This window comes from Myxocyprinus asiaticus, chromosome 9 (genome assembly GCF_019703515.2).
Source record: "Myxocyprinus asiaticus isolate MX2 ecotype Aquarium Trade chromosome 9, UBuf_Myxa_2, whole genome shotgun sequence".
Taxonomy (NCBI): Eukaryota; Metazoa; Chordata; class Actinopteri; order Cypriniformes; family Catostomidae; genus Myxocyprinus; species Myxocyprinus asiaticus.
Genome location: NC_059352.1, coordinates 15,515,933 through 15,530,368, shown reverse-complemented (window position 1 = coordinate 15,530,368; position 14,436 = coordinate 15,515,933). Strand labels below are relative to the sequence as shown.

At 35.5% G+C, this 14,436-nt stretch overlaps 3 protein-coding genes and 1 pseudogene across 5 annotated transcripts; 1 reads left to right on the top strand and 3 right to left on the bottom strand.

Annotated features, from left to right (window-relative positions):
- The window catches only part of LOC127446102 (sodium- and chloride-dependent GABA transporter 2-like), a 498,776-nt pseudogene that overhangs the window by 71,438 nt on the left and 412,902 nt on the right, over positions 1–14,436 (top strand).
- Positions 635–4,966, bottom strand: LOC127446105 (uncharacterized). Its single transcript, XM_051706768.1, has 3 exons — positions 4,893–4,966; positions 3,325–3,399; positions 635–1,855 (listed from the first exon to the last, which is right to left on the bottom strand). The coding sequence occupies exons 2-3, from the start codon at positions 3,374–3,376 to the stop codon at positions 1,038–1,040; spliced, it is 870 nt and encodes a 289-aa protein (XP_051562728.1). The 5' UTR covers positions 3,377–3,399; positions 4,893–4,966; the 3' UTR covers positions 635–1,037.
- On the bottom strand, positions 5,553–8,508 carry LOC127446107 (RING finger protein 223-like). The gene is made up of 2 exons (XM_051706770.1): positions 8,308–8,508; positions 5,553–7,548 (listed from the first exon to the last, which is right to left on the bottom strand). The coding sequence occupies exon 2, from the start codon at positions 7,522–7,524 to the stop codon at positions 6,853–6,855; it is 672 nt and encodes a 223-aa protein (XP_051562730.1). The 5' UTR covers positions 7,525–7,548; positions 8,308–8,508; the 3' UTR covers positions 5,553–6,852.
- Positions 9,948–14,295, bottom strand: LOC127446109 (uncharacterized protein C1orf159-like). 3 transcript variants are annotated; one of them, XM_051706774.1, is made up of 10 exons: positions 14,086–14,293; positions 13,600–13,675; positions 13,372–13,456; positions 13,052–13,129; positions 12,779–12,820; positions 12,457–12,591; positions 12,230–12,255; positions 12,076–12,106; positions 11,496–11,641; positions 9,948–11,393 (listed from the first exon to the last, which is right to left on the bottom strand). In XM_051706774.1, the coding sequence occupies exons 2-9, from the start codon at positions 13,660–13,662 to the stop codon at positions 11,538–11,540; spliced, it is 564 nt and encodes a 187-aa protein (XP_051562734.1). In that variant the 5' UTR covers positions 13,663–13,675; positions 14,086–14,293; the 3' UTR covers positions 9,948–11,393; positions 11,496–11,537. The 3 variants fall into 3 exon arrangements, with proteins under 3 accessions (XP_051562734.1, XP_051562735.1, XP_051562733.1); XM_051706775.1 differs by having other exon boundaries at positions 9,948–11,641; positions 13,600–13,703; positions 14,086–14,295; XM_051706773.1 differs by having other exon boundaries at positions 9,948–11,641; positions 14,086–14,294.

Sequence of the window (14,436 nt, the reverse complement as noted above, 5' to 3'; positions counted from 1 at the left end):
TCTGAATACGTATGTAGTTGAAGTTCACACTCAGGACACAGCCTTGCAATCTCTTTGGATTCACTTTGATAGCTTGCCAAGTTTGTTCTGAATCTTCTTGTAGGAGGCATTTTCCAGATGTAGACCCAAGGAAACTTTGAGTTTGCTCTTGGCCATCAGGACTAGGGTTTGCACTTGCATGAAGAAGGTTTAGAAACTCTTCATCAAAATCCGAAAATGTTCACAGCTTAATCGGTCTGGTCTAGAGTCATCCACATGTGTGAAATAGTCAGAATCTGCAGCGTCATCTACCAGGCCACTATCTCCTATACTCTCATCTTTATAATCCACAGTTTCCACAGGGCTGCATTCCTCTGAGATTATGCTTGCTCTCAATAGAGATCTGTTATTTGCTATTCTAAGCTGCAAAATATAATTTATTGTCAATTTTTCCATTACATCCCAAAAGGAGGAAATGGCATATATTGGTTGAGTTGGACCTACAGCTGTTTCTAGAGACTTTGCACTGTTACTGGAGGATTCAAGACATTGTATCTTTTGGGGAGTTGAGGATTCTTTTCCATTATCTAAAGACTGTCCAAAAAGTTCTTGCTTTTCATTTCTTTCTTCTTCCATATCTGAAGGAGCAGTGGAAGTGGGGGCAACCAGAATAAATCTGTGACTTCCCTCCCCTGTGTCTTTATTAAATCAGCTTAAATTATCAATTGTAGGTTGACATTCACAGTTGAAAGCTGTGCTTTCATGATTCCAATTTTGTGGCAAAGGGCCACTGACATTCTAAAATATTGACAGTGGTATCTGTTTAGGAGTTAAAAGTGAAGGTGAATTTACAGAGGCAGGATTTATTTCTGATTTTGCTTCTGGAATTTCTGTTTTGATTTCCTTTTTTTAAATGTATAGCATAGCTAATATTTTCCCCTTCATTCTCAGATGATCCATCAGGTGAATCACATTTTACATCTTGATTATGAAGTTTGTCTTGAATATTGGGCAAGGGAAAGGAAGAATTTTCTTTAGACACACATTTGGGAGATTGTTCAAATTCGTCTCTCAATTATTTTGTTATCTGCCTCTGTATTGTTATTTAAGGAAGCATGCTTCTCTGTTGTAACACCTTTATGCTCACTTAAATTTTTAGAAGATTTTTTTTTTCTTGTTTTTTTTTGCCCGGAAGTGTTGGCCTTTTCTCTCAGGTGAACTGGGCTGTCATTCACAGTGACAAACCAACGCTCCTTCTCTTTTTTTGGCATTGGTAAACTGTCGGTCACCTCAGTTTCTGTTTCTGTACCATCTGTGCTGTTTCCATGTTTTATATCCTGGGTACATGGTAAAGACATTTCCGAGACTGATTCGATGATGGCTTGGCTCGATTTTTTCTCACCTTGACTCTCATCATTTCCTCTTAAATTATCTACATCCAAGTCTGGCTGGTCAGTGGGGTCATTGTCTTCATTAGTTTTGTTGCGGTCTAGGTACAAACATTCATAAGTAACCCCCTGGTCATTCAGTCTACTATCAGAAGTCTGTTCAGCAGACCTGGCAATGCATTCTGTAAACTCTGAATTCTCAGATTGTCCTATTTCTTGTGTTTTGTATTGTATTTGTCCTTCTGTGCTGCTATCTTTTTCAGAGAGGTTGTCAAGGCTCGCCTGAGTGGAAGGAGAGGACACATGCATGACGGTTTTGTCATCGTCATTGTCACTGAGGCCGAAGTCATCCAAGGCTGCAAGCTTGGCCTGCTGTACAGAGCATTCCTCGCTCTCTGTACAGAAACAGTCCCAGTCCTGGTCTGCTATCAGCACGCTGTGGTCTAAGTCATCCATTGCTGCCAGGCTCACATGCATTGTTCTAACATCTAAAAAATTAAAAATAAATAAATAAAATAAAAATCTATATAATTTAGAATTATCAGTGAATTTGTTTTCTATACCCTACATTGCTTTGGAATACTTACTAAAGGTTGAGAGTAAATATGGGGTGCATTATCACTTTTGCAAGTCACAAAGGTTTTATAAGTAAAAAAAAACATAGAAACCACACAGAAACACCTTAGCAACACCCTTGAAACCATCCACAACACCTTTGTATATATTGAGAAAGTTGCTAGGCCAACTATAACATCATGATGGCGAGTTTTGCACACACAAGTCAAGCTTGACACATTTTCTTCAGAAAATGTACAAATCTAGTTTGTTATTTAATGGTTGAGTGAAACTCAAGTGAAATGGCAATATTTTAGCAACAATAAGATTTTGAGTCAAAAGATCAATTGTACAAATGTGTGTTTTCTCTATCAAGGCTTTGTACACTTACTGAGAACTTTATTAGGAACACCTGTACACCAACTTATTCATGTGATTTATCTAATCAGCCAATCTTGTGGCAGCAGTGCAATGCATAAAATCATGCAAATACAGGTCAGGAACTTCAGTTAATGTTCACATCAACCATAAGAATGGGGGGGAAATATGATCTCAGTGAATGTGATTTTGACCATGGCATGATTATTGATGCCAGACAGGCTGGTTTGAGTATTTCTGTAACTGCTGATCTTCTGGGATTTTCACACACAAACAGTCTCTAGAGTTTACTCAGAATGGTGCCAAAAACAAAAAAACATCCAGTGAGCGGCAGTTCTGTGGACAGAAATGCCTTGTTGATGAGAGAGTTCATAGGAGAATGGCCAGATGGGTTCGAGCTGACAGAAAAGCTACGGTAACACAGATAACCACTTCGTACAATTGTAGCGAACTGAATAACATCTCAGAATGCACAACATGTCAAACATTAAGGCTGATGGGTTACAACAGCAAAAGACCACGTCGGGCACTTTATTAGGACCATAGTGTTCCTTATAAAGGTCTCAGTGTGTATGTTGCTGTCAGTAGCTTTTTGTTACCTAGGTATGTGGTTATTAAGAAATTAACTTTCAAAAATAAACCAACCCTGAGAAATATTCACTGGAGTAAAAAGTGTGACAATTATCTCCATTCTCTTTAAAAAAAAAAAAAAAAAAAACAAGATCTCTGTAGATATTTGCAAGAACCAAACAAAAAGATAACCATCCTTCTGTCTCTAAGTAATGCAAATAAAAACTCTTATAAAACAATACTCTGTAATCTACTTTTAACTAAGAATGCACCCAAACTGTCTCCAGTACCCCTTTGGGAATCATCCTATAAACTGAGTCCAGAGCAGACTCATACTCATACCCAGAGTACATACTGTATTTCTCTCTAGAGAGTGATATGTGGATTAAAACATGTCAGTTAGTAGCAACAGCCATACCCACAAGAGTCCCACAAAGCATATCAGCATACTGACCTTGAGTGTTGCTTTGCCTTTTGCAAATATTTTGTATGGCCCTTCTTTCCATGACCTTGTTTTTTCACTTGAGGCCTAGAATTAAGATTATGATTTACAACCATTAATAAGAAATATTCTTATCTTATCTAGCTTGTGGGACGTCACCTAATAAACATTCCGGGAGCTGCGTTAACTGCACTAAGTTACGCTCTCTTTTGTTATTTTTTCCTTTCATTACACTTTAAAGGAAGGCACTGTAACTCAGCATAATTTCCAGGGAACATCATGCCAATAAGGAATCTTTACAATGTTGATTTCAATGTACTTGCTGATTTGAGGTTTTAAATATGGGATTTTATAAAAGGATGTTTGAGTTGTGTGTATATATATATATATATATATATATATATATATATATATATATATATGCCATCCTTTTAATACATAGTACAAAGACTGAGTATTTATTACTTTATTTGTGTATGTAGTGAGGAATAATTGCATGATTCCAGTACAGTTCCAGTCAATTTTCAAACGCTGGAAATACATTATCTGTGAGTTTTTCTTCACAATCCTAAAAGCCCACTTGCGCTATATGGTATGCAACATGTTAGACCGGGACACAAGTCTGTGAGGATGCATGAGGTGTATCCTTCGTGGGCACTCACAACCCACAGTTTTTTGCTTCAACGGAAATATAAAAAAAAGAAAAAAAGAATTTATAGTATAATGCCCGTAAATATGATGTTCAAACGCCAGTAATGTTAATTCCCAAGTTGCAGTAGATGGGGGCAGAGTATATAATATGTATAATTATATTAATATATAATTAAAATAAAGTATTAGACTAAAAGTACACCTGTAAAATCTATTTTCTTTTCTCTTTACATCATTATAACTCTCCTAAAATGTAACTCATTACCTTCCAGAGGAAGGGAAGCTCGCGCTTGTTAAAGAGTGGCGTGCTGTCATAGCAACCATGTTACGTTCTGTTTCCGTTTGTCCTTTCATTTAAATGAGGCTTGTTTAAAGGAGGACACTCGGTACACTGCAGCCTTCAAAGGATGCATCCTACCTAGCATGCAGCCTTCGAAACGAGACACAGCCTTTGTCTCATTTGACCTATGTCTATTGTGCAGCTGATATAGAGACTCTGTGTGTAGATTTTAACAGTTCAGTTGTGCACTTACAGCAGAGCTAGTCCTAGAGATCTTAATAATTCATCTAATAGATCTCCACAGAACAGACTCTGGCATTTGTTTTGTGGATCCACCTACAGTAGCAAATAATTAGGCATGCATTTTCATGCTGTGCACAGTTTTCTTTTACCCTAAATACATTTACTAGGCAGCCACAGTTGTATTTTGTCAATTTCAGAGCATTAATAGTTAAATTCTTGTGTATGAGGTCTTTTTTTGCTCATGGTTAAGGATGTTTTGGTACTGTATCACAAATCCACACACCATAGTCGAATAGAAAATATCTATTATACAAAAAACAAAAACCCTGAAACCTTTTCACAAAGTTCTAGCTCTGCAGACTATTTATATTCAGTTTCTATACAGGATTTCTTGTGTTTTTCCTACCTTTATCTGTTGATTACACTTTCGAAACTCAGTGTTGATCCAGGACTGGTATGGCACACCTTCCAAAATCCCATTGCCCTTGAAGGAGTGGGGGCCCTATGTCCAGGTCTGTTATAAATAGAGCTATGTGTCTGATCACATGGAAGTGCGCGTGTGTACTGGCATTCTCAGAAGAGCATTCTGTTTCACATTTATAAATAGTTTCTCTAGGGATATGATATGAATCTGTCACTGATCAGCTATTACCTGACACTAATCAATAAAGGGTTAAAGCACTTGAACAATGTGCTTGGGTGAAGGGGCTTGGCTTTTTCTAGCTTTAAGAGAGAAACACTGAACATAAGTCTCTAGGATCAATCTTCACTTATCTACAGTAATAAAAGTCTGACACAGTGCCAGGGAAGTGTGTCATAAAGTATTACTGTAAACACAATAGAACAATCTATAAAAAAAGTTTAAAAATAAAAGCAAAAACAGACAACAAGGACCATTTGCAATGAAACATTGTTCATTTAGTTGTGAAAATGTTAATAACAAATAGATAAGATACATAATATAAACAAGATAAATTGCATCAGTTAGATACAAATCAATCTATTTCATGTTACAAAATATACTATAAATTCTTGATAATACCACAATTAAAAAAATGCCATTTGATAATGTAAGTGCTTAAATACAATAAGTGCTTAATACAATCAAAACACACAACAACAATTTAGCAAATAAGAGAGCATAAAAATATTAAAAGAAATTGTATGCTTTTTGTATTTTACAAAATGTACAAAGAACTATTAAGGAGTTTTAGTCAAGACAATCTCTAAGTAGGAAGTTGAATTAATATTGTAAATGTATAGTCAATTATTAAAACTGTTTAACCTTAGTGTTAGTTTTGTTAATCGGTTTTAAATACAGAAATACATTTTAAATATTTACAGTGGAATATAGGAAGTATGATACATCAATTAAATGGCAAACAGTTTTTTCCTTTCACTTAGGTGAATGTAGAAATTTAAGGTCAGAGACTTATACTATGTATAAGCCATTCTTAAGCTGATTTCCCAAAAAGTGTAAACACTGGCTCTGTGGTGCATTCACACCGTTGCTCTGTTTGTTTGACCATCTTGATGAGCCCGGCCTGGCAACATAGACCAACCAATGGCGTGGCGTGAGTTTGGGGTGGGACTGTCTCTTTGTCCGACCAATGGCAGACGTGGGCAGGGCTGTAGCAAAGTATTCTGGGCCCCCTGACTGCAAATTGCTCTGGGCCCATTTCCTATTAAAAAATACAGTTTAGAAATTGTTGTGGGGCCCTTCTGGACCTGTGGGCCCCTAGAATCATTTCCACCTTTCACCCCGCTAGCTACGGCCCTGGACGAGGGGGAGTGTTGGGAAACCCCAAACCATTCCCTGCTTTTCAAACGGGATAAATAAGCCTCCAAAGGGCATTTTGAAGGGAGAACATGATAGCCATGCTGTAAGATCGCTTCAAACTGAATTTCCATTAAAAATGACTTAAAATGTGAATTTTGAATAAATGTTATTTTTGAACCCTACACCTTGTCTGTCCTCCAGAGCTCTCAAAGTGGATGGTAAAGTCTTTGAAGGGAATAGGGCATAGGGATGATCACTTCTAAATGGAATGCACCCTTCACTTTTGCAATTCCACTTGGTGCTGCTAGTTGTGCTAAAAAAAACAAACAAAAAACAAACAAAACAAAAAAAAAAAAATCACCTTTAACATAAAGGGTTTTAACTGACATCTCAGGCTGTAAATGTTGAGGGCATGTTGTGGCCTCTAGTACCTTCTTTTCACAACTGTCCAACAAAGTATTTTGCCTAGGCCGAAGCCTGAATGTTATTCATGATTTGTGATATTCAAACTGTATCCAGGTTTGCATAAAAGATAACCTTCTTTATTTCACAAACTTCCTGTGTGAACGTGCATGAACGTGCCTTATTAACCCATCATAGGTCTGGAAGGACTAAGAGTCTGTGATGTGTTCCTGAAACATACTGACAAGGAGCCATTGGTGAGGAAGCACTGGAGAGGCCATAGTACCACGAGGAACAGCACGAAAAGAATGACAGTGAAGAGCACCAGCCTCTTCCAGTTACTTTGAAATCCCAAGAATCGCAGCATCCTGCTCCCACAACCCTCTCTTCCCTCCTCTCTTCTCTCATTCTCCTCTGGTTTATTCCCACCGATGTCAATACAGATACAGTTAGATATCATTGGATTTGAGTAGCACAGCCTCTTTCCATCTAGGAAAACTTTCTCCACATGTTGCAGGTCACTTGGGAGTTGACCCAAAACTTCCTGGCTTGTGACCAGATCTGGAGGACCATGTGCGGGCACAGATGTTGGCTGGCGACAAAGGGGGCAGGTGATCTGGGTGCCCGCCTGCTCTGGTAAAATAGCCACAAAACGTGCCAGACATTCCAGACAGAAGGTATGGGTACAGTCAAGAAGCTTTGGTGTCTTAAAGGTGTTGTCATATGCACTAAAGCAGATTGAACACTCCGGACCAGCATCCCAGACGTTGTCCATATCATCCCTGGAGAGCACTATCTCTTGTTTGTGCTGTATTGTTCCGGAAGGTGTTACTGTTGACACTTGTGGTTCCTGCATCCTACTGTGTGCTCAGCAGAAAACCTGAAATGCATAATTTATCCCTCAGTTATTTAATGGCACAACCCAAGCTTAAAGAACACAAGATCAACTACTTAAGTGATGGGGCTCGCTATTGCAATTTTTAATCCATGCAGTCCAATATTTCTTTAGTATCAGATATTCCAAATAGATAATCTGCTGATGAAAAGTTTGGAATTAGATCACTTCTTAGACAATTTAACACAAAAGTTCAATGCTGGATTGCAGAAGCATGTTATCACAGTTAACTATATTCAGAAGGAAAAAACTATTTAAATCACTATTTAAATACAATTATTAATGTACTGTATGATTTTAAACTTATTTTAATTGTATAATCCCATATGGTTATATGGAAAGATCACAGTATCTAACATATCTAATATCAGAGCATTAATTTTGTTGTTTTGGGCGATGGGTTGCTGTATACAGTTTATGCTTAATATGATGCTGTGACGAAACACACGGAAATATCTAAATATCATTAATGAAAGGAAAGTGTTTTGAATGTCTGCGTCTATAATTTGTCACTTTTATTTGTCATCAAATTTACCGGTTCATAGTTATTGAACAAGGATACACCTTTCCCCACAATACAATATCCTTAATTGTTTTCATTGTGAAAAAAATTACACATTTAAGAAAAAAAAGTATGGACAAAACAACCTGCCTGAAAAGTTGTTTACAGATTCTTTCACGCAGTTACATTTGAACATCCATTCACCTAATGTTCATCTAAAAGAAGTTGCAGAGCAATATTACCTCAAAACTGGAAGAGAATATCTTTCTTCTTATAAACCTTGTTGATGCTTTGAGATCTTCTTGTAGCTAGATCCAAATCTGGCTGAACACAAGGTTTTACAAGCAAGTACTTCACCGCCTATCTTTCTCTAGACCTGTCTGTTTCAGTCTTCCAATAAACTCCAACTGGCCTTACCTGTTCTTCAAAAGTTAAATATAAACTTACAGTATGAGCTCTGACTCAAGTCAGTTAAGCTATAAATCATTACCTTGTTCTTCCTATCTCCTTTTGTGATCCTGAACTCCCCACCCCCTTGCACATGCACCAGCTGACACTTACAAGTGCAATTTATGGATCAGCAGGTAGGACAAAGAAAGGGAAGTAGGAAGATGTTTACAGACAGGGTTAGGTTACAATGCACAGTCATTGTAGACATTTGGTATCGTAAGAATGACGAAGCATTGTAAGTGACTAAGGTTTGCCAGCATTTGTAACAGATCTATAAATATATAGGTAGTTTAATTTGAATTATTACAGTTCTAAAAGTCTGCCACTGAATTTGGATTGACAATCTTTTGGTAGATTATGTTAGGCAGTATGCTGTAACTGCATATTATTTACCTCTTAATAAACTTTTCTTTCTTTTTTTTTTTTTTTTACATAAATATAATTTTGTAAATTAATTTTGTTGACAAACTGCAATATTGTTTACAACATTTACAAGTTTACGGTCATCATTCTTCCAATTCCTCAGAAACAACATATATTTGATGTTGTCACTGATAAGACACCACATGTGTATAATAAAAACATACTAATAAAGAAAATGGTCATAAATTCAAAAAATGTTCAAAGTCACAAAGTAATGATTGTTGTATTCCTGCTCTCCCCCTCTCTTGGAGATAAGCAGCCAGGTATGATAAAATAACGCTTGGGATATTTGGACTTTCACATGTGCAACACTGTTCATGTGTCATCACAATTCTCACAGAAGGTGTGTTTAATTACCTGTTGTTTTAAAGTGCACTTTATAGTGTAGTGTGCAAACTAGTGCTGGTAGCATGGCTTCACTTGGGCTGAATGCTTCAAATAGCCCTTGAAAATGTGTATATTTGCAATTGTATTAAATATCGAGCATGCAATATTTGCAATAAACGGCCCATAATGGATTGAGCTAATTGAACTGCCACGTTTTTGTGGTACATTATTTTGGTCCAGTATTGTGTCTTATGAGGAAGTGGTTATATTATGAGACATACAGTAAATGGGATCAAAGTCCCCCCACCCCTCCACCCCGATCGTCACTGGGTTGTGGTTTCCTGATCACAATAGTCGTAAAGTTTGATAATGTAGAATTGCTTTTTGTGCCAATGCCAATGCCAATTTTAATAACAATTCTTCAGAATAACACAATGGTAGTTAACAACCACACCCAACCTTGTAAACTCTTTGATGACCAAAACCAGTCACCACCTGTATTGTTTATTTCTCACTCTGTGGCTCTCTGTAGAACCATTGATTCAAATGTCCATGCTACATAACATAGGACACATTTTTATTTAATAAAAGTTTATGAGAGGCCTTTGTGTTTTGTGATATGATGCAGTATGATGGTAGACCCATTAAAAAGAATAAATAAATGAAAATGAATTGTGTCTTGTGAATCAAAATGTCTTTTATTTCTGTAAACACTGACAACGTCATCAAAAATGATTCAATATGGGTGATCAATACTCACTCTCATAGGATTTCAACATACAAAAAAGGTCCAGCATCCAATATCTAAACATAATTATGCTTGGCACAGGAAATAATTTACATTTAAGTGGTTATATTCTGAAATCAGTACCATTGCTGTATCCCCACACACAAACCTATTTACCTTGACCTTAAATAAACAAACATTCCTTGCTTTTTGCTTAAACCAGCATATTGAAGATTTTTAATTCTACAAAATAAAAACATGTTCTAATACCCCTTAGTAAAATAAAGTTGAAAAATATTTTTAAAAAAAATAAAATAAAAATGAAAAAATAATTCAAATGACCATACTTCAAATAAACAGAACCTTAAAAAGAATACAAATGAGAAACTAAACAGAATATCATGAATATACAATCTTATGGGATAATATGACATTATAAATGCCACTATTTACAAATTTCCACAAAAAAAGAAAAAAAAAAGAAAAAAGAAAAAATAATCCAGCCATTTCATAGAAATACTAGTGAATCACTCTCTTTATGACACTTCAATGATATCAAACATTTTAATAATAATAAAAAAAGATACATTTGCCTGTCAAGATACAAGTTTTTTTTTCTTCTTCAAAATATTACATTCTAATTTAGCAACCAGGTCTTCATCATCCATTAGCACATTCGGTTAATGGCATTTTGTCTTATAAAATGGAAAGATGGGATGACGAAAAGTGGTCAAGGACAAGGTTCCTCAAATAAAAAAAAAGAACATTTTATTTTTTGTCTGGGAACACATTTTCACTACAATTTTGCTTAGATTTGCATTTTAAATTATCATTACTTGGAGACTCCTTTGGTGCATGCCATAACCACATATGAATATAGAATATAGAGGAGCTTTATGAAGAAATTGCTGTTGTTAACAGGAGGATCTTTCATGCATACTTGTTAGTATAACATGAATATCCTGTTAAACATTTTCTGACCAAAGCTCATATTTGATATATATTGTAATTTTATATATATATATATTTATAATATTCATATGGAATCAATAAAGTGCTAATGGAGTCTATATAAACAAAAATGTTTTTGTGTACAGAAACCGAACACCCAAAAGTCCAAATATCCATATCATTAACTATGGAAGTCTTGTTTTGGATCCTAAGTACAGATGTCACAATATTCAAAAGTACAATATCACATGAAAATACTCATAATAAACATAAACATTATAAAATCCATTGAGAAAACAAGTTACTAAACTTTTTTTAGATTTACACAAAAAAATACTCTAGTAGTGTAACACCTGGTCTCTTTACAAAAGGAACAACATGAGTGGCAAAATATATAAATATAAATAAATAAATGGCTTTTTCTAAGCATGTGAAAAGAATATAATGAATCTGAGAAAAAAAAAAGAAAAAAAAAAGACATCAGTTTTCAGAAAATTTCACTTAACAAGGTAACAATCTTTTTAGAAAACAGTGCTGGTAGACAGACCTTACCATGTTTTGATAAGGGGCCCATAACTGGCCCTTTGATGCTGGTCAGACATTGTATACCTTTGTTACTCCATCAGTTGCCACCGTAGCACTTTTGGATGCTGATGTTGATAAAGGCCTCTCCCTCTTGACATATCTTGGTTTACGAACTGCAAACAATTAACAAAATTATTAAGAGCAAACAATGGCTAGCTTTAAATGCACTTTCAATCTCTCAAAATATTCGGCCACCTGAAAGACATTTAAGTGGTATTATTCATCATATTAATTAATCAGAGCACACTGCTTAATACTAGGAGTTAATAATAATCAGATATTCTCAGTAGATGATCTGTCAATGAAAATATATTGTGCAGTTGGAATTAGAATACACCACATTTTGGACTACTTTGATCTTAATAAAAAAAAAATTCCACAAAACTTAATTTAATAATAACAGATAAATTACTAAGTGAGTTTTTCACTTGCTTGCTGGAAATTGTGAGTCACTATTCTTTGTGATGCTAATCTGTATTGTGAAAAGCTCTGTACCAATATTTGAGCATTTGAAATGACCTGTAGTAGTAGTTCTAATTCCTCATACCTGAAGATGTGGCTTCAGGAATCATGACAGCCTTAGAAGAGAAATATTGCCACATTAGTATTTTTGGTATCCATTGATTAGATAATATTTGAAAGCTATGCTGCAATTATTCATATAACATCCAGTGAACATTTATTGATTATAGAGATCTTACCGTCTCACTTGGCTGAAATATAAAAGCTGACAAAGAAAAATCAAATAATTTTTTTTAATTAAAATATAAAACACAATTGGGTAAAGAAGGTTTACCTTAAACTTAAAAGAAGCTGTTAGTAACAAAACTGTACCTGAAATAATTATATTACAACTTACTGGAAAAAGCAAACAGTGGAAACTTTAATAGGTGTGTTTATGAAGCATATCACAGCTGTAACTTTTTACCCTTGTTGCGCCTGTAGAATAAACCAGAGAGGCGGTTGGAACGCTTCAGGTAAAAGAAAGATGCCACAGAAAGAATGAGGCCCAGGCTGATCAGTAGAGTTCCAAGAAGGACAGAGGCTGCTATACCTGGACCACCTGCCATTACACACAATGCACAATGGATGAAACTACTGAGTGCCAGTATAGAAAAATGTATTTGGTTTTAAAGCTTGTTTGTGGACTGTCCCATTTCACCCTATGGAAGTGAATTTCATTATAGATATGTCTTCTCTCACTCTGTCTGGTACATTTCAGTTAAGCTTCACAATCATTGTTAACTCACCAATTGATTTGATTGCAGGTACTGGAGTGTGACTGGTCCTAGCTATACGGTGAGTAGGAAATAATAAAGGAAACAATGAAAAGCAAAGTCTAAAAAAAAAAAAGTTTTCCTAGATTATAGCTTAATACATTAAATGAAGGATGATCAAACAGGAACAGGGGAATACAAAAAAATAAAAAGCATGATGCAAGTGCACATGGTGCATTTATACATTTTTCAAGCAATCTTATAGACCATGTTACTATACATTAATGTATATGGTTCAACACTTACTATTGTTAAGTGTTGAATTCCTCTGCTCTGGTGAGTCACAGGACATACAAAAATGAGTACTGTTCTCATTACGAAGCCCTGGTGATGGATTCAGAATTACAAAATATGTAATGCACAAAGCATTTTGTTTCTCTATAAATGACATCTGAATGTTACAGCTTCACACCAAATAAGCATAGAAAATGGACAATCAGTTTGCTCAGGTTGTATATTAAAAACACGAAAGTGTTAATTATTCAACCGGTTATTTATTTATTTATTTTGAAGGTGCTGTATTTACCTTAAATTCACAGGTTTTTTCTTTTAAATTAGAAACTTACCAGGATCACAGAGTGTGATGTTTGCACAGGTTTCATTCATTCTCTTTATTCTTTCACAACAGTCATTGGAGTTTTCTAGCAGAGCCTGTAACACATACAAATCCAAGATACATATATAAAAAAAATGGAACTGGTCTTAATAAAATTCAACCAAACAAGCCGTTTTGTTAAGACTCATACTGAGAGTCGTGTGAATTATCCAAAGAGACCGGAAGAGAAAAGAAATACCTTGGTTTCTGGCATTTCTAACACAAAAAGAGCAGCACTGATGATGTAGTAGGCTCCACTCATGATGAGATTATTCCTGTGGGTTAGATTGAGTCCATATGGATCTGAAACCCATTATGTTTACGTTCTAAAATGCCACGTTCTAAGCAATGTTCGGTTAAATGTAACGTTTCACTTAAAAAAGAAAGCCTCGTTCCCTGTCTGGACTAGTGATTCAAATGCATTATGGTGGGTGGGTGGGTGTATGTTAGTAAATATGAAGAACTACATTTTACCACCATGTACAATGACATTTGGCAAATAAGTTAACCCACCAAACAGGTTCTTTACAAGTCTATTCAATGGCAATCTGAGCAGCTGGCTTTTTAGCTTGCAGTCTATTTTATACATATTGCAAAACACGCTATAAACAAGGGCAGCTGTCACTTTTTTATTTTTTAGCGACAATACAGTTCTGATATGAAGATAATAAACACGCGAACTTACCAGTGAGACGCAAGTTTTAATGTGTCAGAAATCTGTTGACAACAGTTTACTTCCTGATTAACAAACGTTCATTGCCAAAATGCAGGTCTTTGTGTTGACTGTTATAGCATGGCAATGAATAGAACAGCTTTGCCATTTCTAGAAGTTTGTCATGTCAAATTCATACTGTCATACGAGTACAATTTCTCGTTCAAATACATCTTTTTTATATACAATAAATGCTGTATGTGAGATGCTGAGGAGATGAGTCACAATATGAGAAACTGGGTTTACATGACTTAACGTATTCAAAACTCTATGACTTTTATTATGAAGACAAGCGCCTTCATATTTTTGGTTGCTAGGATACAG